At 40.8% G+C, this 15,491-nt stretch overlaps 1 protein-coding gene across 3 annotated transcripts; it reads left to right on the top strand.

Annotated features, from left to right (window-relative positions):
- The first annotated feature begins 18 nt into the window (after positions 1 to 18).
- Positions 19 to 9,579, top strand: LOC134018487 (deoxynucleoside triphosphate triphosphohydrolase SAMHD1-like). Of its 3 annotated transcripts, none has more exons than XM_062458448.1 (15): positions 19 to 158; positions 3,770 to 3,930; positions 4,016 to 4,131; positions 4,429 to 4,499; positions 4,980 to 5,123; positions 6,245 to 6,345; positions 6,449 to 6,575; positions 6,661 to 6,752; positions 7,001 to 7,116; positions 7,522 to 7,637; positions 7,725 to 7,826; positions 8,122 to 8,226; positions 8,356 to 8,487; positions 8,726 to 8,812; positions 8,922 to 9,579. In XM_062458448.1, the coding sequence occupies exons 1-15, from the start codon at positions 72 to 74 to the stop codon at positions 8,988 to 8,990; spliced, it is 1,626 nt and encodes a 541-aa protein (XP_062314432.1). In that variant the 5' UTR covers positions 19 to 71; the 3' UTR covers positions 8,991 to 9,579. The 3 variants fall into 3 exon arrangements, with proteins under 3 accessions (XP_062314432.1, XP_062314431.1, XP_062314433.1); XM_062458447.1 differs by having other exon boundaries at positions 7,522 to 7,655; XM_062458449.1 differs by lacking the exon at positions 8,726 to 8,812 and having other exon boundaries at positions 7,522 to 7,655.
- Positions 9,580 to 15,491: the final 5,912 nt, after the last annotated feature.

Here is a 15,491-nt window from a genome sequence, read left to right as displayed (position 1 = left end):
CTGGCGTTAGTCAGAAAATCAGTTACCTCACCACATCAGTTCACTAGTGCCGTTTTATTTCATTCCTCAAAATGATTTGCTCCAAATGCTCAACTCTGGCTGACCAGGCTCCGGACAAGCCGAACACGATTGACTGCCAGTTCAATGTGCAGGGAAAGGTAAATATAGCCTTCTTTCTTAAGAAGGATCTTGACAGTTTTAGCGTAAAGAAGACAATCCAATAGTGTGTTGAGAGGAGTCTTATGCAATGATCATGTTTTAGTATTTTTTTTTTTTATTAATAGGTAAAGATGCTGTGCAATATTGTATGTAGAAACCCCCATAGGTCTACGTGAAGTTTGTTTCAATAGCAACAGAAAGATGAATTAGAGGCTGTCTGGATGTGATGTTGAAATGAGAGGGTGGTGATGGAAATAAAAGAGACAAAGGAATAAGATTGAGTAGAGAAATATCACAATCTTCGTCTTTAAAGTCAGAATATGCAGGTAGGTAAACGATGGCACACAGGAGGCTACAAACGATGAACAATGTCATATTGTTTTTATGTTTTAGTCAAAATAAGATGATCGGTAGGCCTCTCATTTAGAAACTATCTTTAGTTTTGTAATGTTTTCTTAGCCTACCTGAATTCTGACTTGTGTACCGAGTCCGACACCTGGACTTCTGTGTGTGTGCTGCAGTGGCTATTTGGCAAGCTCAGAAGAGCGCGCTGACATGGAATTCTGCGTGCATCAGTTTGTGTTTTAGGTTAAACACATTTACAAGGGTTGATTGGGATATTGGGTTTATTTTTTTCCGGGATTATCAATCTAAATTAATATACTGACTAATAAAGTAAATTGTTAAAACTCAAACTTTTGATTTTACTGGGGCACAGCAGATTTATACAGTAAAAAGGATCTAACAACGCCCCTGCCCCTTGATCTGATGGAAGAGAACTAAACTGGAGAGTATATGGGAGTCGGTTAGGGAGTCTGGCTAGTAATCAGAAGGTTGCCGGTTCGATTCTGGCTGTGCCGATGACGTTGTGTCCTTGGGCAAGGCACTTCACCCTACTTGCCTCGGGGAAATGTCCCTGTACTTAGTGTTAGTCGCTCTGGATAAGAGTGTCTGCTAAATGACTAAATGTCAATGTAAGTATAACCAAATATGCTGAATTTGCAGGTATTTTAATCCATTGGATAAATCAGAGCATGGTCAAGGAAATTTACATTTAATAACATTGCAATTGATTTGTATTAAAGGCAAACATGTTAAAAATAAAGGTTTTAAATATTAATTTGCCTAGATAATTGTACAGTGGAGGGAGAAAGAAACTGAATGAAGAAGAGAGCAAAGAGAAGTAGCAGCTAGAGAACACTGGTCCACTTTTATACCGAGACCATCATCAACCAACCTGACCATGTTTTATACTGAGACCATCATCTGTACAACCAACCCAACCATGTTTTATACCGAGACCATCACCTGTACAACCAACCCAACCATGGACCCTTTCTCATCAACATTGAGTATATCACTCCCAGGTTTTTGTGGGAAAAATGTTCAGCTCTATTAAAAGATTTTATAATACAAGTCATTGCGGGTTGCCGATTCCAAATGCCACTGGATTTTGTCCTCAGCATAAATGCTTAATCCTCATCCTACCAGCATATTTAACATTCAAGGCCTACCTTGTATGTTAAATTGAATACAGACAATAATACTTACCACTGTAATAAACCATCAAATCAGAATTTTAACTTTTTTCTTCTTAAAACATTACCTAGATATGTAATTAAAGTAATCTGACAAAAGAATGACTGATTATCATATTATTTTAGGAAAGTCACAGTGATTTTGCTTGTTTTAAACGAAAATCTATAGCCTACTTTTCTTTAATACAAATTGCAGCTTTTATACCAAGTACATTCCACATCGATACTTAAAAGCTTACCTATCATTATTTGATTCTGGTATAATTTAGTTTTCAGTGATTTCAAGTAAACATTATTTGTGTTAGGTATATGACTAAATGTAAAATGACTAAATGTATATTTATGGTGAAACCAACCAGAGTCGTTTAGACCCCAATATAAAATAGTTTATATAAACCCACAGACATTGTCTTTCAATATAAAGTAGCCTGGCCTAGCCCATAGAGACCTTGGTCTCAGTATGACCCCCTGTCAAAATAACGTTTAAAATAATGTTGAATAAATGTAATTCAAATTTAGATTTTTATTTGTACACAATATAAAATGAATGGTGTTTACATTGAACACCACACCCTATACAGCCAGCACACGATTTGGCTCATGCTATACTCAGGTGTTAAGACCCCGGGTAGAGCTCGTTTACGTCTAGGTGTAGGGAGCCATAACGTAAACCGCAAACACCGAATTTAAAATAATAGGCTACATATGTTTATTTTACAAAAACACTCCAGAGAACAATGGAAATACGAACGGTGCCAAAGAAAAGTAGGACTAATTTATCAAAAGAAGCCCTAACCACGTAACCAAAAACATCCCTAAACTAAAATACACGTAGCACTCGTGTAACATAGATGTTAATGTAATGGCATCCATGGGCAGCTTACCTATCCCCTCGTCACTGGGTGATGAACCAAACGAAACAAAAATCACTATACCGAGTAAAGCCGAGTAAAACAACAACAAAGAATACATGTAAATATAAGAACAGAAGCACTGGGAAAACACGAAAACAAAAACGAAAAAAAAAAGTTTCCGTTCACGCTGGACAGCCGATGGTAGAACAGATCAAACACGGTTTGGGTAACAAGTCGACTAACGAACGGAAGACAAGTGAAGCCTGAAAGAGAGACGGACAGACATATGATTGGACAAGGACATGCGCACTGTGACAACGATTGAGGTTTGACAAGCCAATCACAGAGGGACATTTGAAAAACGAATGAGAGGGCACAATTGTACAGATATACAAATGTGTCCGTAACATCAGGGCATGGCGTGACAGGAGCAAAACATTTGCTACCTTCCTGTCTTTGTTTCGGAGAAAAAGCTACACCTTTTTCAAATAGATTTTCAATCGAATAGATTTTTGGTCGAAGCAGATGGAATTTTCCGAGCTCCCATGACGGTCTGCTCGGATGGCGACTTGGAGCATGGCAGTATCCGCTCTCCTCTTCATATGTGGCATGACTAGGGCATGCCACATATGCCACATAAAGTATTTCCGTTGACAGATCGGTTGCCAGTACTGGACTAATCATACAGGTTCAGTGCTGTAAGTTCTTACAGGTGAAAAATTCCTGCGGTTGAAACGCTGGCTTGCGAGTTGGGGGTCATTATGTTTCCCAGCACACATCGTGAATTCATTCAACACAGATTCGTGAAGAAGCTCTTAACCCTCGTGCTGCCTTCGGGTCACATGACCCAAAGGTTCACAACGAACCATCGTTGTGTTTACCCAATTTCACCCAATACAAAAACAAATAAAAATAATTTTCTTTTAACCATTGCAATGTGGGGGGTCTGAGACAGCCCGACAGTTAAAAGAAAATGCTTCACTTTGTTTTTGTATGAGGTAAATTTGTCGCAATACGACAGTGGGTCACAATGACTGATGGGTCAGAATGACCCGAAGATAACACAAGGGTTAAGAGCTTCTTCACGAATCTGGGAAACCCGGCCATTGTTGTTTAGAGTTGTTCAAAGGTCGGTTATTATTCCATCACCACAATTGACATGGGATGAATAAAAGTGTTGGATGATAATTATTCCTTCTTTTGTTTCAACTCTTTCAGGTGTTCAACGATCCAATACATGGGCTTGTGCCAATGCACCCTTTGCTGGTCCGCATCATTGACACACCCCAGTTCCAGAGACTTCGCTACATCAAGCAGCTTGGAGGGGCCTGCTATGTCTATCCTGGGGCGACCCACAACCGCTTTGAGCACTCCATAGGGTAGGACATTCAAATGTTTTGGCGATGATACTGGACGATTTAGGTGTTGTTTGCTAACTAGTTGTGTGTGTGTGTGTCGGTCTAGAGTGAGTCACCTGGCAGGGAGACTGGTCCGGGAGCTGAAAGAGCGGCAGCCAGAACTTCAAATCTCTTGCAGAGACTTCCTCTGTGTGCAGATCGCTGGCCTCTGCCACGACCTGGGTGAGGAAAACACACACACTCAACCTTGTACACTCACTATGAACTGAACTGCAGAGTTTCATTTCAAGGTGTGGCAGAAAGTGCTGAGAATGAAATGTTGTTTTCACTCACTCTCTTTCCCACTGGGTCATACAAGACTCATTCTGACTTGAATATGTTTTCCTCACCTGTGAGGAAGCTCATGTTGTTTCTCAAGATATATCTATTCCCCTTTCTCTCACACACAAATACACTCATGTTTTCCATCTTGAGTTAACAATCTCTCTCTCTGTACCTCCAACATATTGATTTTACCAGGACATGGCCCTTTCTCCCATTTGTTTGATGGGATGTTTATCCCCAAAGTCTCTACAGGAAGGAAATGGAAGGTAAAAACTGTTCCGTCTCCCTTTCTCCATCAAAACCCCCCAAATCAATATTTATTATAATACACAGGCAAACATTTATGGGAATGCACTGGCTTTATTTGTGTGCGTCCTGTTGTTGTCAACTGAATAGGTTTTTAAAGCCAGTGATTCCCAGATGTTTCATAATGACTGAAGCAATTGCAAATATCTGGTCTTCTATAAAAATGGTTTCAATTACTGCTGCACGATTATTTTAGGTCAGATATATTTGCATTCCCTACAACAAAATGTGACCCATTTCAAGTTAGGACAGGGATCCAGTCCCATAATGCTAAACTATTTAGGTGCAGGAAACCATTCTGCTTTGGTTTCTCTGTATTTTTGTTGTCATGGTGAAGGACTGAATACAAAAATACATTTGTCTTTACAAGTGTATGTCGGCAAAACGTGTGTATGTGCATATGGGTTCCACTTTGTTCACCAGAATCTTCTTTTCTTCAGCACGAGGATGCGTCCGTGGCCATGTTTGACCACCTTGTCGACAAAAATGAATTGAAGATGGAGCAGCATGGTCTGGTCCTGCCTGAAGACCTGGACTTCATCAAGGAACAAATTGCTGGACCGATTGACAAAACCCCTGGGAAGGTAACAGTGACAGCAGTCAGTTTCGTTACAATACATTTAGTCAAAAATAGGAACACTTGAATGATTATTAAGATAATAATACACATCCTGTCCAAACTGGTAAATATTTAGTGATCTTGAGTGAAAAACGTTTAGAAACCTGAGTGCGTCTCTCTCTTCTCCTACTACTGAATTCTTCCCCTCTCGACCACAAGGTTCCTATCCAGGAATACATAGGCTTGTTAATTATACAAGTTAACATGAGCCAAAACAGGGTTGAATGGCCCTTAATTGAATGGGATCAGTTTGATTGCATTAAATGTTTAACGCCTCTTTATGCATGCTTGATATAACTTATTTTGACTTCTTATTTAATGGCTTTTCTTCATTTAATGGGTAACTGGGTGAACACAATATTAACATGATGATATGTTTTCAATGTCCTTGACACATGGTCAAGGACACATGGTCATTTTGACCCCAGGCTGTTTTAGCTGTATAAAACAGGAACTATCAACATTTTACAAACATTTGTTTGTTGGTTGTTTTGGATGATTCTCGGTATTCTGAAGTGGAATTGGGTATTCTTACTCAGTCCTCCAATAGTGAGGGGGGAAACCAAGGCAACCACAAGACAAGGAGACGCAACACATTTAGGACTATTATTATAATGTAATTTATCACCCAACCACTTAGCACTCACAAATTATCTTCCACACGCGAAAGAAAACAGCACATGTATAGAAAATTAATAGTCTCTTACTCTTACATTCTGTAGCTCTGTTTGATTGTAGCTCTCTATGACAGTATGACACTGGTCAACTTTCTGAATTTTAGATTTTGTTTGCCCTCCATATCACTGTGTCAATTAAATCAACCTAATGCCTAGTAGTTATGTTCTATGATGTAGACAAAACTTTCATAAATGAGTGACCTATAGAACTATGAACAAATCTATTGCTCACTTTATTCAAAGTAGAGTGAAACACAACATCTTAAGAGGCAAAAGATTTAAGGGAAATTAAACAAGTGTAGGCTATCAGCTGGCCATTTTGCTAGACACACTGTCAGCCTAATTAGCCAATAATCAGTCTCAAGACACCCCACAGAGGTCAATGAGCATCGCTTTCTGCTGTTTCCAGTGGGCTTACAAAGGCAGACCAGAGAAGAAGTCCTTCCTGTACGAAATCATAGCCAACAAGAGAAACGGTGTTGATGTTGATAAATGGGACTACTTTGCCAGGTATGTCATGCTTTCAACCACTTGTTTGTCAAAGTTGTTCATAGGTCTTTGAAATGGCATTCCTAAACATGTTCTTATACATTTTCTTCTGTCAAACATACAGGGACTCTTACTACCTAGGTCTTCAGAGTAACTTTGACCATGACCGCTTTATCAACTTTGCCCGAGTCTGTGAGGTGGATGAGGAGGTGGATGGGAAGAAGATGTCGCAGATCTGTGCCAGAGACAAGGTGCTACTTGTAGCCAGGCAAACCCTTTATCTTCAAATAGGGTATGACTTCTAAAGGTTCACTTTACTGATGTCTCTCTCAATAGGAAGTGGACAACCTGTATGACATGTTCCACACCAGATTCAGCCTCCACAGACGAGCCTACCAGCACAGAGTGGTCGAAGCCATTCAGCTCATGTGAGTATTGTACAGCAGGTGCTCACATAATAATCACATATGGCTTCATGTGGGAAGTCAAATGTATAAATAGAGAGAGGGTGGAGACCACCGTTCAATCAATCAATATTTATAGAGCATGTTTAAATACAACCATGGTTGAACAAAGTGCTGTACAAGAGGTCAAATAAAAGTTCACTCTTAGATGTAATTTCTACATTGTGACTCAAATGTTTTCTTGTCACCATCAATTTGCTTTGGCTCTCCAGGATCAGAGATGCCCTTGTCGAAGCAAATCCTCACATCTTGATTAAAGGATCTGGGGTGAAAACGTTCAGAATGTCAGACACCGTATTTGACATGGAGGTCTACTCTAAACTCACAGGTTCAGATTAGCCTCATGCTCTCGTAGCATTTTCTCCAACTTGCCGGGGATAACAAAAGAGGTACACCAAAACCTGTCTCTCTCCCTCTTTTTCCTCCTCTCTCTCTCTCTCTCTCTCTCTCTCTCTCTCTCTCTCTCTCCCTCTTTTTCCTCCTCTCTCTCTCTCTCTCTCTCTCTCTCTCTCTCTCTCTCTCTCTCTCTCTCCCTCTTTTTCCTCCTCTCTCTCTCTCTCTCTCTCTCTCTCTCTCTCTCTCTCTCTCTCTCTCTCTCTCTGTCTCTCTCTCTCTCTCTCTCTCTCTCTGTCTCTCTCTCTCTCTGTCTCTCTCTCTCTCTCTCTCTCTCTCTCTCTCTCTCTCTGTCTCTCTCTCTCTCTCTCTCTCTCTCTCTCTCTCTCTCCTCATGAAGACCATGTGTTTGAGCAGATCCTCTACTCCCCCTCTTCTGACCTGGATAAGGCAAGAAAGATTCTAGAGAGAATCACCCACCGACGTCTCTACAAGTGTGTGGGCCAGATCTTAAAGGTGTGTGGGGGTATAAAGGTAAGAAGTTTGGTCATTTAGCCAGAGGAGTCATCATCAGCCAGAGGAGTAGCAATGTCTCATTTCCAGGACAAGGACAATTTGGAGGACGAGGTCATGGACAAGATCAAGAAATGGCAAAGTGATGTGGCGAGTGAAAATCATTTGGATCCAAATGACTTTGAACTCCGTGTAAGTGTCCAGACATTGGCCCTTTTTAAAACAATTTAAAGACGTATTTTAACCCATTGCTCTACATGTCTTTATTGGTGGAATGTATGCTCTTTGCAAAGTTACATAGTTCCTTATCATAACTTTGGTCCTTTACTACCTTGAGATGGGAAGAATATATTTTCAAGTATTTTAGGCATGAGGACCTGGATATTTTATCACTCAGCCTATGATTTTACCTGTGTAAAACTGCATCAAGTCATGTTACCTGTGTAAAACTGCCTCAGGTCATGTTACCTGTGTAAAACTGCTTCAGGTCATCAAAATTGACTATGGGATGAAGAAGGACGACCCCATTGACCAAATGCGCTTCTACAAAAAGGACAACCCAACCAAAGCTTTCAAAATCTCCAAAGACCAGGTCAGAACCATGCTGATGTCAATAGAACATCCTACCACTCACTTCTATGGTTAAAGTATTGAATGTACTGGAACACTTGAGTGCAGAACTACTGAAAGACATGTTCAAACCAACTGTAACCTCTACCAGGTGTTATACCTCAGGCCAGAGAGCTTTTCACAGCAACAGATCAGGATCTACTATAAGAAGGAGACTGATGAAACTGATGAAACTATAAAGGCCATTAAGGATGACTGGAGCATCAAATTCCCAGAATCACATGTAAGTGAATCTGTAAATAAGTCAAACGAAATTACTTTATTTCATACTGCATATATTTCATACTGTACGTATTTCATACTGCACATATTTCAATACATAAAGTCCCTCATAATAACACAACAACACAAAGCTGTCTATGAAATTTCAGAATAGTTTATGAAACAAACCCTAGCAAACCAGAAGCAGATTATTTGTGCATGCTGCAATGACCCAAACAAAACAGAAGACTTTCCTGTAGGCCGATGGTTCTCAAGCTGTGGTAGCAGTGGTACTTGGACCTCAAACCTCTGTAGAAGTGTTGGCAAATATTGGCCAAATGTATGAGGTCAGTAACACAAACAAACAATGAGATTGTTAGGTAGGTAGTGTAGCTAGCTAGAATGCTTGGTACCATGGTTTCATATTCATTGACATGACCCACTTTTTAACCCCAGGAGGAACCCCAGAATTCTGCCAGAACAGAAGATCAGGAGAAACCAGGAATAAAGAAACAGGAAGTCTGAGCGTTCTTCCCAGAGAGCCCTCTTCTCAAATGATGAAGCACAGTGATATTTAGTAGGTGTATACTTTCACCCACTGGTGCACTTATGTACATGGTTGAGTGACAAAACGGATTTGATTTGTTTTAATGGAGATGATGACAAAATGATTAAAAAGCGACATAAGAAATGTCACTGAGTCAGCCCTGTTCAAACACTTTATTCACTTTCTGCCTTTTCTTCAATCACTGAGTTGTCGTCTCTCATGTAGTTAAGATGATTTTTATGTAAAAAAAACTTGAGATTTCAGAATAGTGTGTTGTGAGATGAAAATGAATTGGAATGCAAGTTTTTTGGGGGTAGAAGACATGTTGATTCTGTCTGGGATTTGAAACCAACTTAACATCATAATCGTAGCCTACATATTTAACATTGACTATTCAAATATTTTAATGGATGTGGTAGTGGGCTGAGCCTTTCAATAGGTTATTCCAATGACTGCTGCTTGATTTATTTCCACATGTGTTCATTTTTTTTGTACCTGTCTTTTAATCTGGGACATGAAAACGGAATAAAATATTAAAAATAAATTTATGGTTTTCAATTACAACAATTGTGGACATTCCACTTCTTGAGCCCCAGCAATGACATGGCACGTACAAACATTATGTACGAGAGCAGGAAACCCTTTGCTCAGCTACCAACAGGAAACAGTTGAAAATGGCACACCTGGTGATAACCAGGGGTAAGTGGGTGATAATGTTGATCTCGTAACTCAATCTTCAACTGCCCCTTTACAACATCCACTTACCCCTCCCACCCCTCCCACATCCTGTGCCTTCTTTCACTTTAATAACACATACTGCTAACACTTAATTCCATTTAATTATTCCTATATATCAACAATGTTTAAAAAAGGATGTTGCTATGCAGTTACATGGTAATTGATATGAAGTGTTGCCAATGTTTAAAATGTTTTCTATTTAATAGATTCAAATCATGGCATGAATACACAGGCTAGTGGCCTCCAATGTGAGGTAACCTGTGGTTATTGTGGAGGAATTAAATCTATGCTGCCAATTTATGCTGCTATTTCATATGTTCGATGTCTTTGTTACATAAAAAGACAATCAATGCTTCAGATATACCAAAATGTGTAATAACATATATTCCAGATATAATCAATGCTCTCAGATAAAATCAGTAATGATAGTGATGAACATATATTCCAAACGTATGCACCAGAATGTGACTGTGTCTGGGAGAGTGAGAAAAGGGTCAATCTCAAGAGAATGTATCTTTTTGTGAGAAGAAGAATGCAATAAGTCAGCATACTGACAGGGGGGGGCGAGAGGACCGGACCATGACCGCACCATGACCACACCATGACCGCACCATGACCGGACCATGACCGCACCATGACCGGACCATGACCGCACCATGACCACACCATGACGGGACATGACCACACCATGTCCGGACCATGACCGCACCATGACCGCACCATGACCGCACCATGACCGCACCATGGGACAGTGTACAATGCGTACAATGGGCCTCACAACAGAACACCAAGAGTCAACACCAGGTGATAAAAGATACATGAGGTCTCACTACTCTGTGGGTCTAGAGGGGGAGACAGAACTGGTTTTAGGCGGTGGAGGATTAATCCCTTTGCTCGGAGGAGGATGGATTCTATTGCCACTGGGACATCATCTGACCTTTAGGTCTGCCCCCTGGTCCACCTAACTGCCCAAAGACTTCCTCTAAAATCTAATAGGATGAGGACATCCTCACCCCATCGACTGGTGGCCAATCACCTGACAAACACCTCCCTTCCAGAAGGGGTACACGAACTGACAGGTCAGGCAGAACTTGGCTAGGCAGAACTCTCTTTAAGACTTCTGATAAGACTGTTCTCACAAAGGCCTTTGTCTTCTCTACTCTATGAAGCGAGACTGGTAACTTTGACTGGTATCGCCGATCTAGATTGAGACCCGTCGGTGTATTGTATTCATTGTTTGATTTGCATAAATTCTTATTAAACTAAAAAGAACTTGGTCTGGCATTTAACCTGGTATTCTTCTCCACCCAAATTAGAACATACACAACATTAGACAGGCCCATCTCAACTTTTTGAAAGATTTGTTTCATCTTTCCTAATTATGCATAATTCATAATTGAGTCAAAATATCATTCACCGTCAACAAGTACACCTAGTTGAGCAGGGTCCGTTTTTTCTTGATAATACATGCACACTTTTTGATAAATGTTTGTATTGGCCTTGATCTATAGCTTCTGTCAGTCTGTGAGCAGCTGATTGCATTTGGAAAGCGAAGAGACAAGATCGGGGACAAATACAACTTTTACACAAATGTACAATACAAATACAACCCTGTGGGCACCCCTCACATCATCATCCATTCCCTAGCATCCCAGTAATCACACTCTCGTCTCCTCAGGACCCCAGGACTGGCTCTGCTACCAGCCTCCACCATCCGCACCAGGCTCAGCTCTGCTACCAGCCTCCTCCACTGATTCGAGCTTGGCTCTGCTACCAGCCTCCTCCACTGATTCGGGCTTGGCTCTGCTACCAGCCTCCTCCACTGTTTCGGGCTTGGCTCTGCTACCAGCCTCCTCCACTGATTCGGGCTTGGCTCTGCTACCAGACCTGCTTCAATAAAAACATATCATTTATTCAATCGCTGGTGTGTTACTGAACTCGTGAACCCATCTTATTGGTGAATTATCAAGGACACTTTTGTGTTTTGGGGTTTTTACTCGGGCACGTGCCCCAGTAAAAAATATATACACACAAGGTGTGTGCAAGCAAACAGGAAAGATGTATCCCCCCCTTGGCAGCTACATGTGTTGGATATGTCGTTGTGTAACTAGTCATTGTATTCATAGAGGACAGGTGTTGTGTGATGCGTCTGGTCAACAGACCCAGCGTGCTAGAATGTCTACACAGCTCACTGAGCGGAGAAGGGTTAAAATGGTTTTGAGCACAGCTAACATTAATGAGAAAATTAATAGATGTACTGTCAATATGCTCTGCTAACAAGCCTTCCTTTTAAATAAACATTACATTTCATATGGGTCTACATTTTGCATAAGAACACTAGATTAAGATAACAAGATAATTAAGGAAAAAAGTATTTGCAACCAAGTCGTTTTTTTACTCAGAGCTTTGCTCTGGACTTCTTTGGTCTCAGTGGGTTTAGTAAACCAAGTGCTTCCTGTATCATTCCTGTATTATGCCCTGCTAACACTACATTTCATATGGGTCTACATTTTGCATGAGAACACTCGATTAAGAACACAGGATTATTAATGCATTATTGGCAAACCTTTCTATCCAACCGCTATGTAAGGATTGTTTTCCCCTAAATCATAAAAGGCACACCTTTATGCATGTACAGACAGTTGCACATGCATTAAATGAGAGTCAATTCCAATGGGTTAGTTAGGAATACAGCACCATCTCCTGGTGAAATGAATAGTTTGAACCAAAAACAAGTCTTCCAATAAAAGTTTTATGTTTGTGCACACTGCGAGCCTAAAAAAAACATTTATTTTTTAAGGTGCAACCCTCTGGCCCCATGTGCCTGCTCTGCACTCATTGTATGGTCGAATGCTCGTCTAATACGTCCCTGATGAGACACTGATAAGAAGAGACTTGGCTCTCTTCCCGGTAGATTCGCTTTTTGTCGTTTGATTTTGTGTTCGGTCGGCGACTGCTATCAATCCTGCGGTTATTTGGACAGGAAACACTTATAGAGGAGAACACAGCTCTAGCCCCTGTTCATGTCCTAATGAGGGTCAATAAAAGGTCCCCCTCTTCCTTTAACCCCAGCACCACCCATCAGGAAACCACAGAGATTAGGTTACCGGGCAACGGAGCCTGGGTAGCCTAGCAACAGGTTTCTCAGACAGGAAGGTGAGAGGGAGGGTGAGACATGAGGTTGGGACTTGGTGGTGGTGTGCTCTGCCCATTTGAATGTGTTGCCATGTGTTGTGCTCCTTAATCAGATGTTAAGTGATTTGAAACTGAAAGATATATAAAAAGTGTGAGATAATAAATCATCTTTGTTTTAAGAACTCTAAGTAACCTCACCTACAGTATTAGTAGCCTATGCGTTTACTCGGCTTTCTTAGTTGGATTCAATGTGTTGATGGAATGAAACATACAGCAGTAGGGCCGATACAGGAAGACAAGGCGACACTTTGTTGCAGAAGGATGATGGTGCAAGTTGTCCGTGGAGCATACAACGATTAATAAAAAAGAATCATGTAGACGTGTTTATTGAGTAATCGCATAACTAATTACACATGTAAACGGAGTAATCGTATTATTGGCATAAACCGACAATTGCTAGTAATCGTGTTTCTCATGGTCAAGTAAACGTACCAATCACCTGTGTGAGAGACTGAGTGGTGCGTGTCTGCCGTTACGGTGATGGTGCAGCTATGATTGCTAAAGCGCTGAGGGCAGAGAATAAGAGAAATGTAGCTAGAATCCACACCTCAAACAAGATAACCTAGACGCAAAACTGTACATCCAATCCAAAATATAAGGATATTTTCCGAGACCCAAGACTCTGCCGAAACCAGAGATATTCTTTATATGTCTGTGCAGTCAGAAATACGACTCTACCTGCAGTTTCAAAAACGTGTTCCTTTTGCTTTCCTGGTGCTTGTTTGTTTGGTTGCCACGGTGATGGCGCAGCTGTGATAGCTAACGAGCTAGGCAGAGAGAAAAACGAACATTTACCTAGCATCCACACCTCAAACAAGTTGACCTAGACGCAAAACTATACGTCCAATCCAAAATATAAGGATATTTTCCGAGACCCAAGACTCTGCCGAAACCAGAGATGTCCTTTATATGTCTGTGCGGTCAGAAATACGACTCTATCGGCAGTTTCAAAATCTTGTTCCTTCTTGCTTTCTCTGACTGATTTTACTCACCTCTCCATTGAAGTTAGTGAGAGAATTTGAAAGGCTGCTCTCGCTTCAAGGCTCATAGCTGAAAATCTGTAAATGTGAGCTCTTTAGTAGTTACATTGGCTGAAAGAGGACAATTTTTCCTACATTTTAAGGTATAACTTGTTTCTGTAAGTTAAACTATATGAACGTTAGAGGAATTTGTTTGACAAATTAGTTGAATATCAGAAAAAGAGCAGCCAGCAGAGTGTGCCACTCTGCTTGCTGCCCATTCATAAAAATCAAGAAGGAGCAAACATTTTAATGTATTTCAAACTGTCATAATTCAAAATTGGCTGAACATTTGAAAGAGCTGAATCATTTGGGAATAGCTGAATGTCTTGTGAACATTTTAAAGGTTGAATGGTGTCTCTAGCTGAAAGTAAGCTGAAGTAGTTACGTTTGAAAGAGGAGGAAGCTTTTTAATGATTTGAAAGGATTTACCATTACTTTTAATGGGAGAATAATTTGCACAAAAACCTTAATGTCTTAAAAAGTATAAAAGTGAGAAATACCAAAAGTCATAGCCATCATCTCCTGAAGGAGCTGAACGTTTTGATACAAAAGTTGTAGGAATCGGTTAAAGTATGCAGAACGAGTTAAAGGCCAAAAACGGCGGAAGAACTAAGAAGTTGAAAAACAATAGTGAGAATGCTGAACAGCATTCTCACAAATAAATATATATGTGAGAGAACAAAGGTTGTGCTCTCGCCGAAGGCTTGAGCACACCCAATAAAAGGGCAAATGAAGGCTGTGTAAACAAAGCAAGATCAATAATCCCATCTACTTACCCTTGGCAAGTACTTCACCCTAATTCCTTGTTCTACCTGTGTATATTGATCTACCTCCAGCATCATAACTCATGATTACTTGGCAGTTTGTCTATAACTTACTGTTGCTACCAGTAATATTACATTACATTTAGCAGATGCTCTTATCCAGAGCGACTTACAGTAAGTACAGGGACATTCTCCCAGAGGCAAGTAGGGTGAAGTGCCTTGCCCAAGGACACAACGTAATTTATCACTGCTGAGAATCGAACCGGCAACCTTTTGATTAATAGCCCGACTCCCTAACCGCTCAGCCATCTGACCCCCTATATTCCCTATATCGCTGAATGATAACTATACTGGCTAATTGAGCTGCCACCTGAAGGATTCAAAGTCTTTGTGTCTATTCCAATATGTAATGATGGTATCCAATGACACAAATCTGTGTTCTAGAAAGAGTGGTCTGGAGTCGCAGAGGTCCGATAATATCAGCTTTAATGCAGCAGTTGGAAATCAACAAGTACAGAGCTCTGGGGTTGTCTAAGTTTCCCTACCCGCAACAGAGTTTGGGCTGGTTCACGAAGTCCAACTGGCTATCTGTCCCTCCCCAGCATATATTTATACAGTGCAATTGAAACACACAAGTATTAAAAAAGGGTTGAGCTTGTTCTCTCGTGCATCAGGGAGTTGTTCTTGCCTACGCGTCCCACCTGCTCGGGTGCCGTCTCCACCCGGTTTCAAGGTTGTTTCTGAAAATGAAGAGATAGAG

The sequence above is a fragment of the Osmerus eperlanus genome, chromosome 4, assembly GCF_963692335.1.
Source record: "Osmerus eperlanus chromosome 4, fOsmEpe2.1, whole genome shotgun sequence".
In the NCBI taxonomy this organism is placed as follows: domain Eukaryota; kingdom Metazoa; phylum Chordata; class Actinopteri; order Osmeriformes; family Osmeridae; genus Osmerus; species Osmerus eperlanus.
This window is presented reverse-complemented; position numbering and strand designations above follow the sequence as displayed.

Coding starts and splice junctions, on each gene's coding strand:
- LOC134018487 (XM_062458447.1), top strand. CDS start 72: ATGATTTGCTCCAAATGCTCAACTCTGGCTGACCAGGCTCCGGACAAG. Junction 7,656..7,724: donor AGGTGTGTGGGGGTATAAAG/GTAAGAAGTTTG, acceptor TCTCATTTCCAG/GACAAGGACAATTTGGAGGA. Junction 7,827..8,121: donor CAAATGACTTTGAACTCCGT/GTAAGTGTCCAG, acceptor AAACTGCTTCAG/GTCATCAAAATTGACTATGG.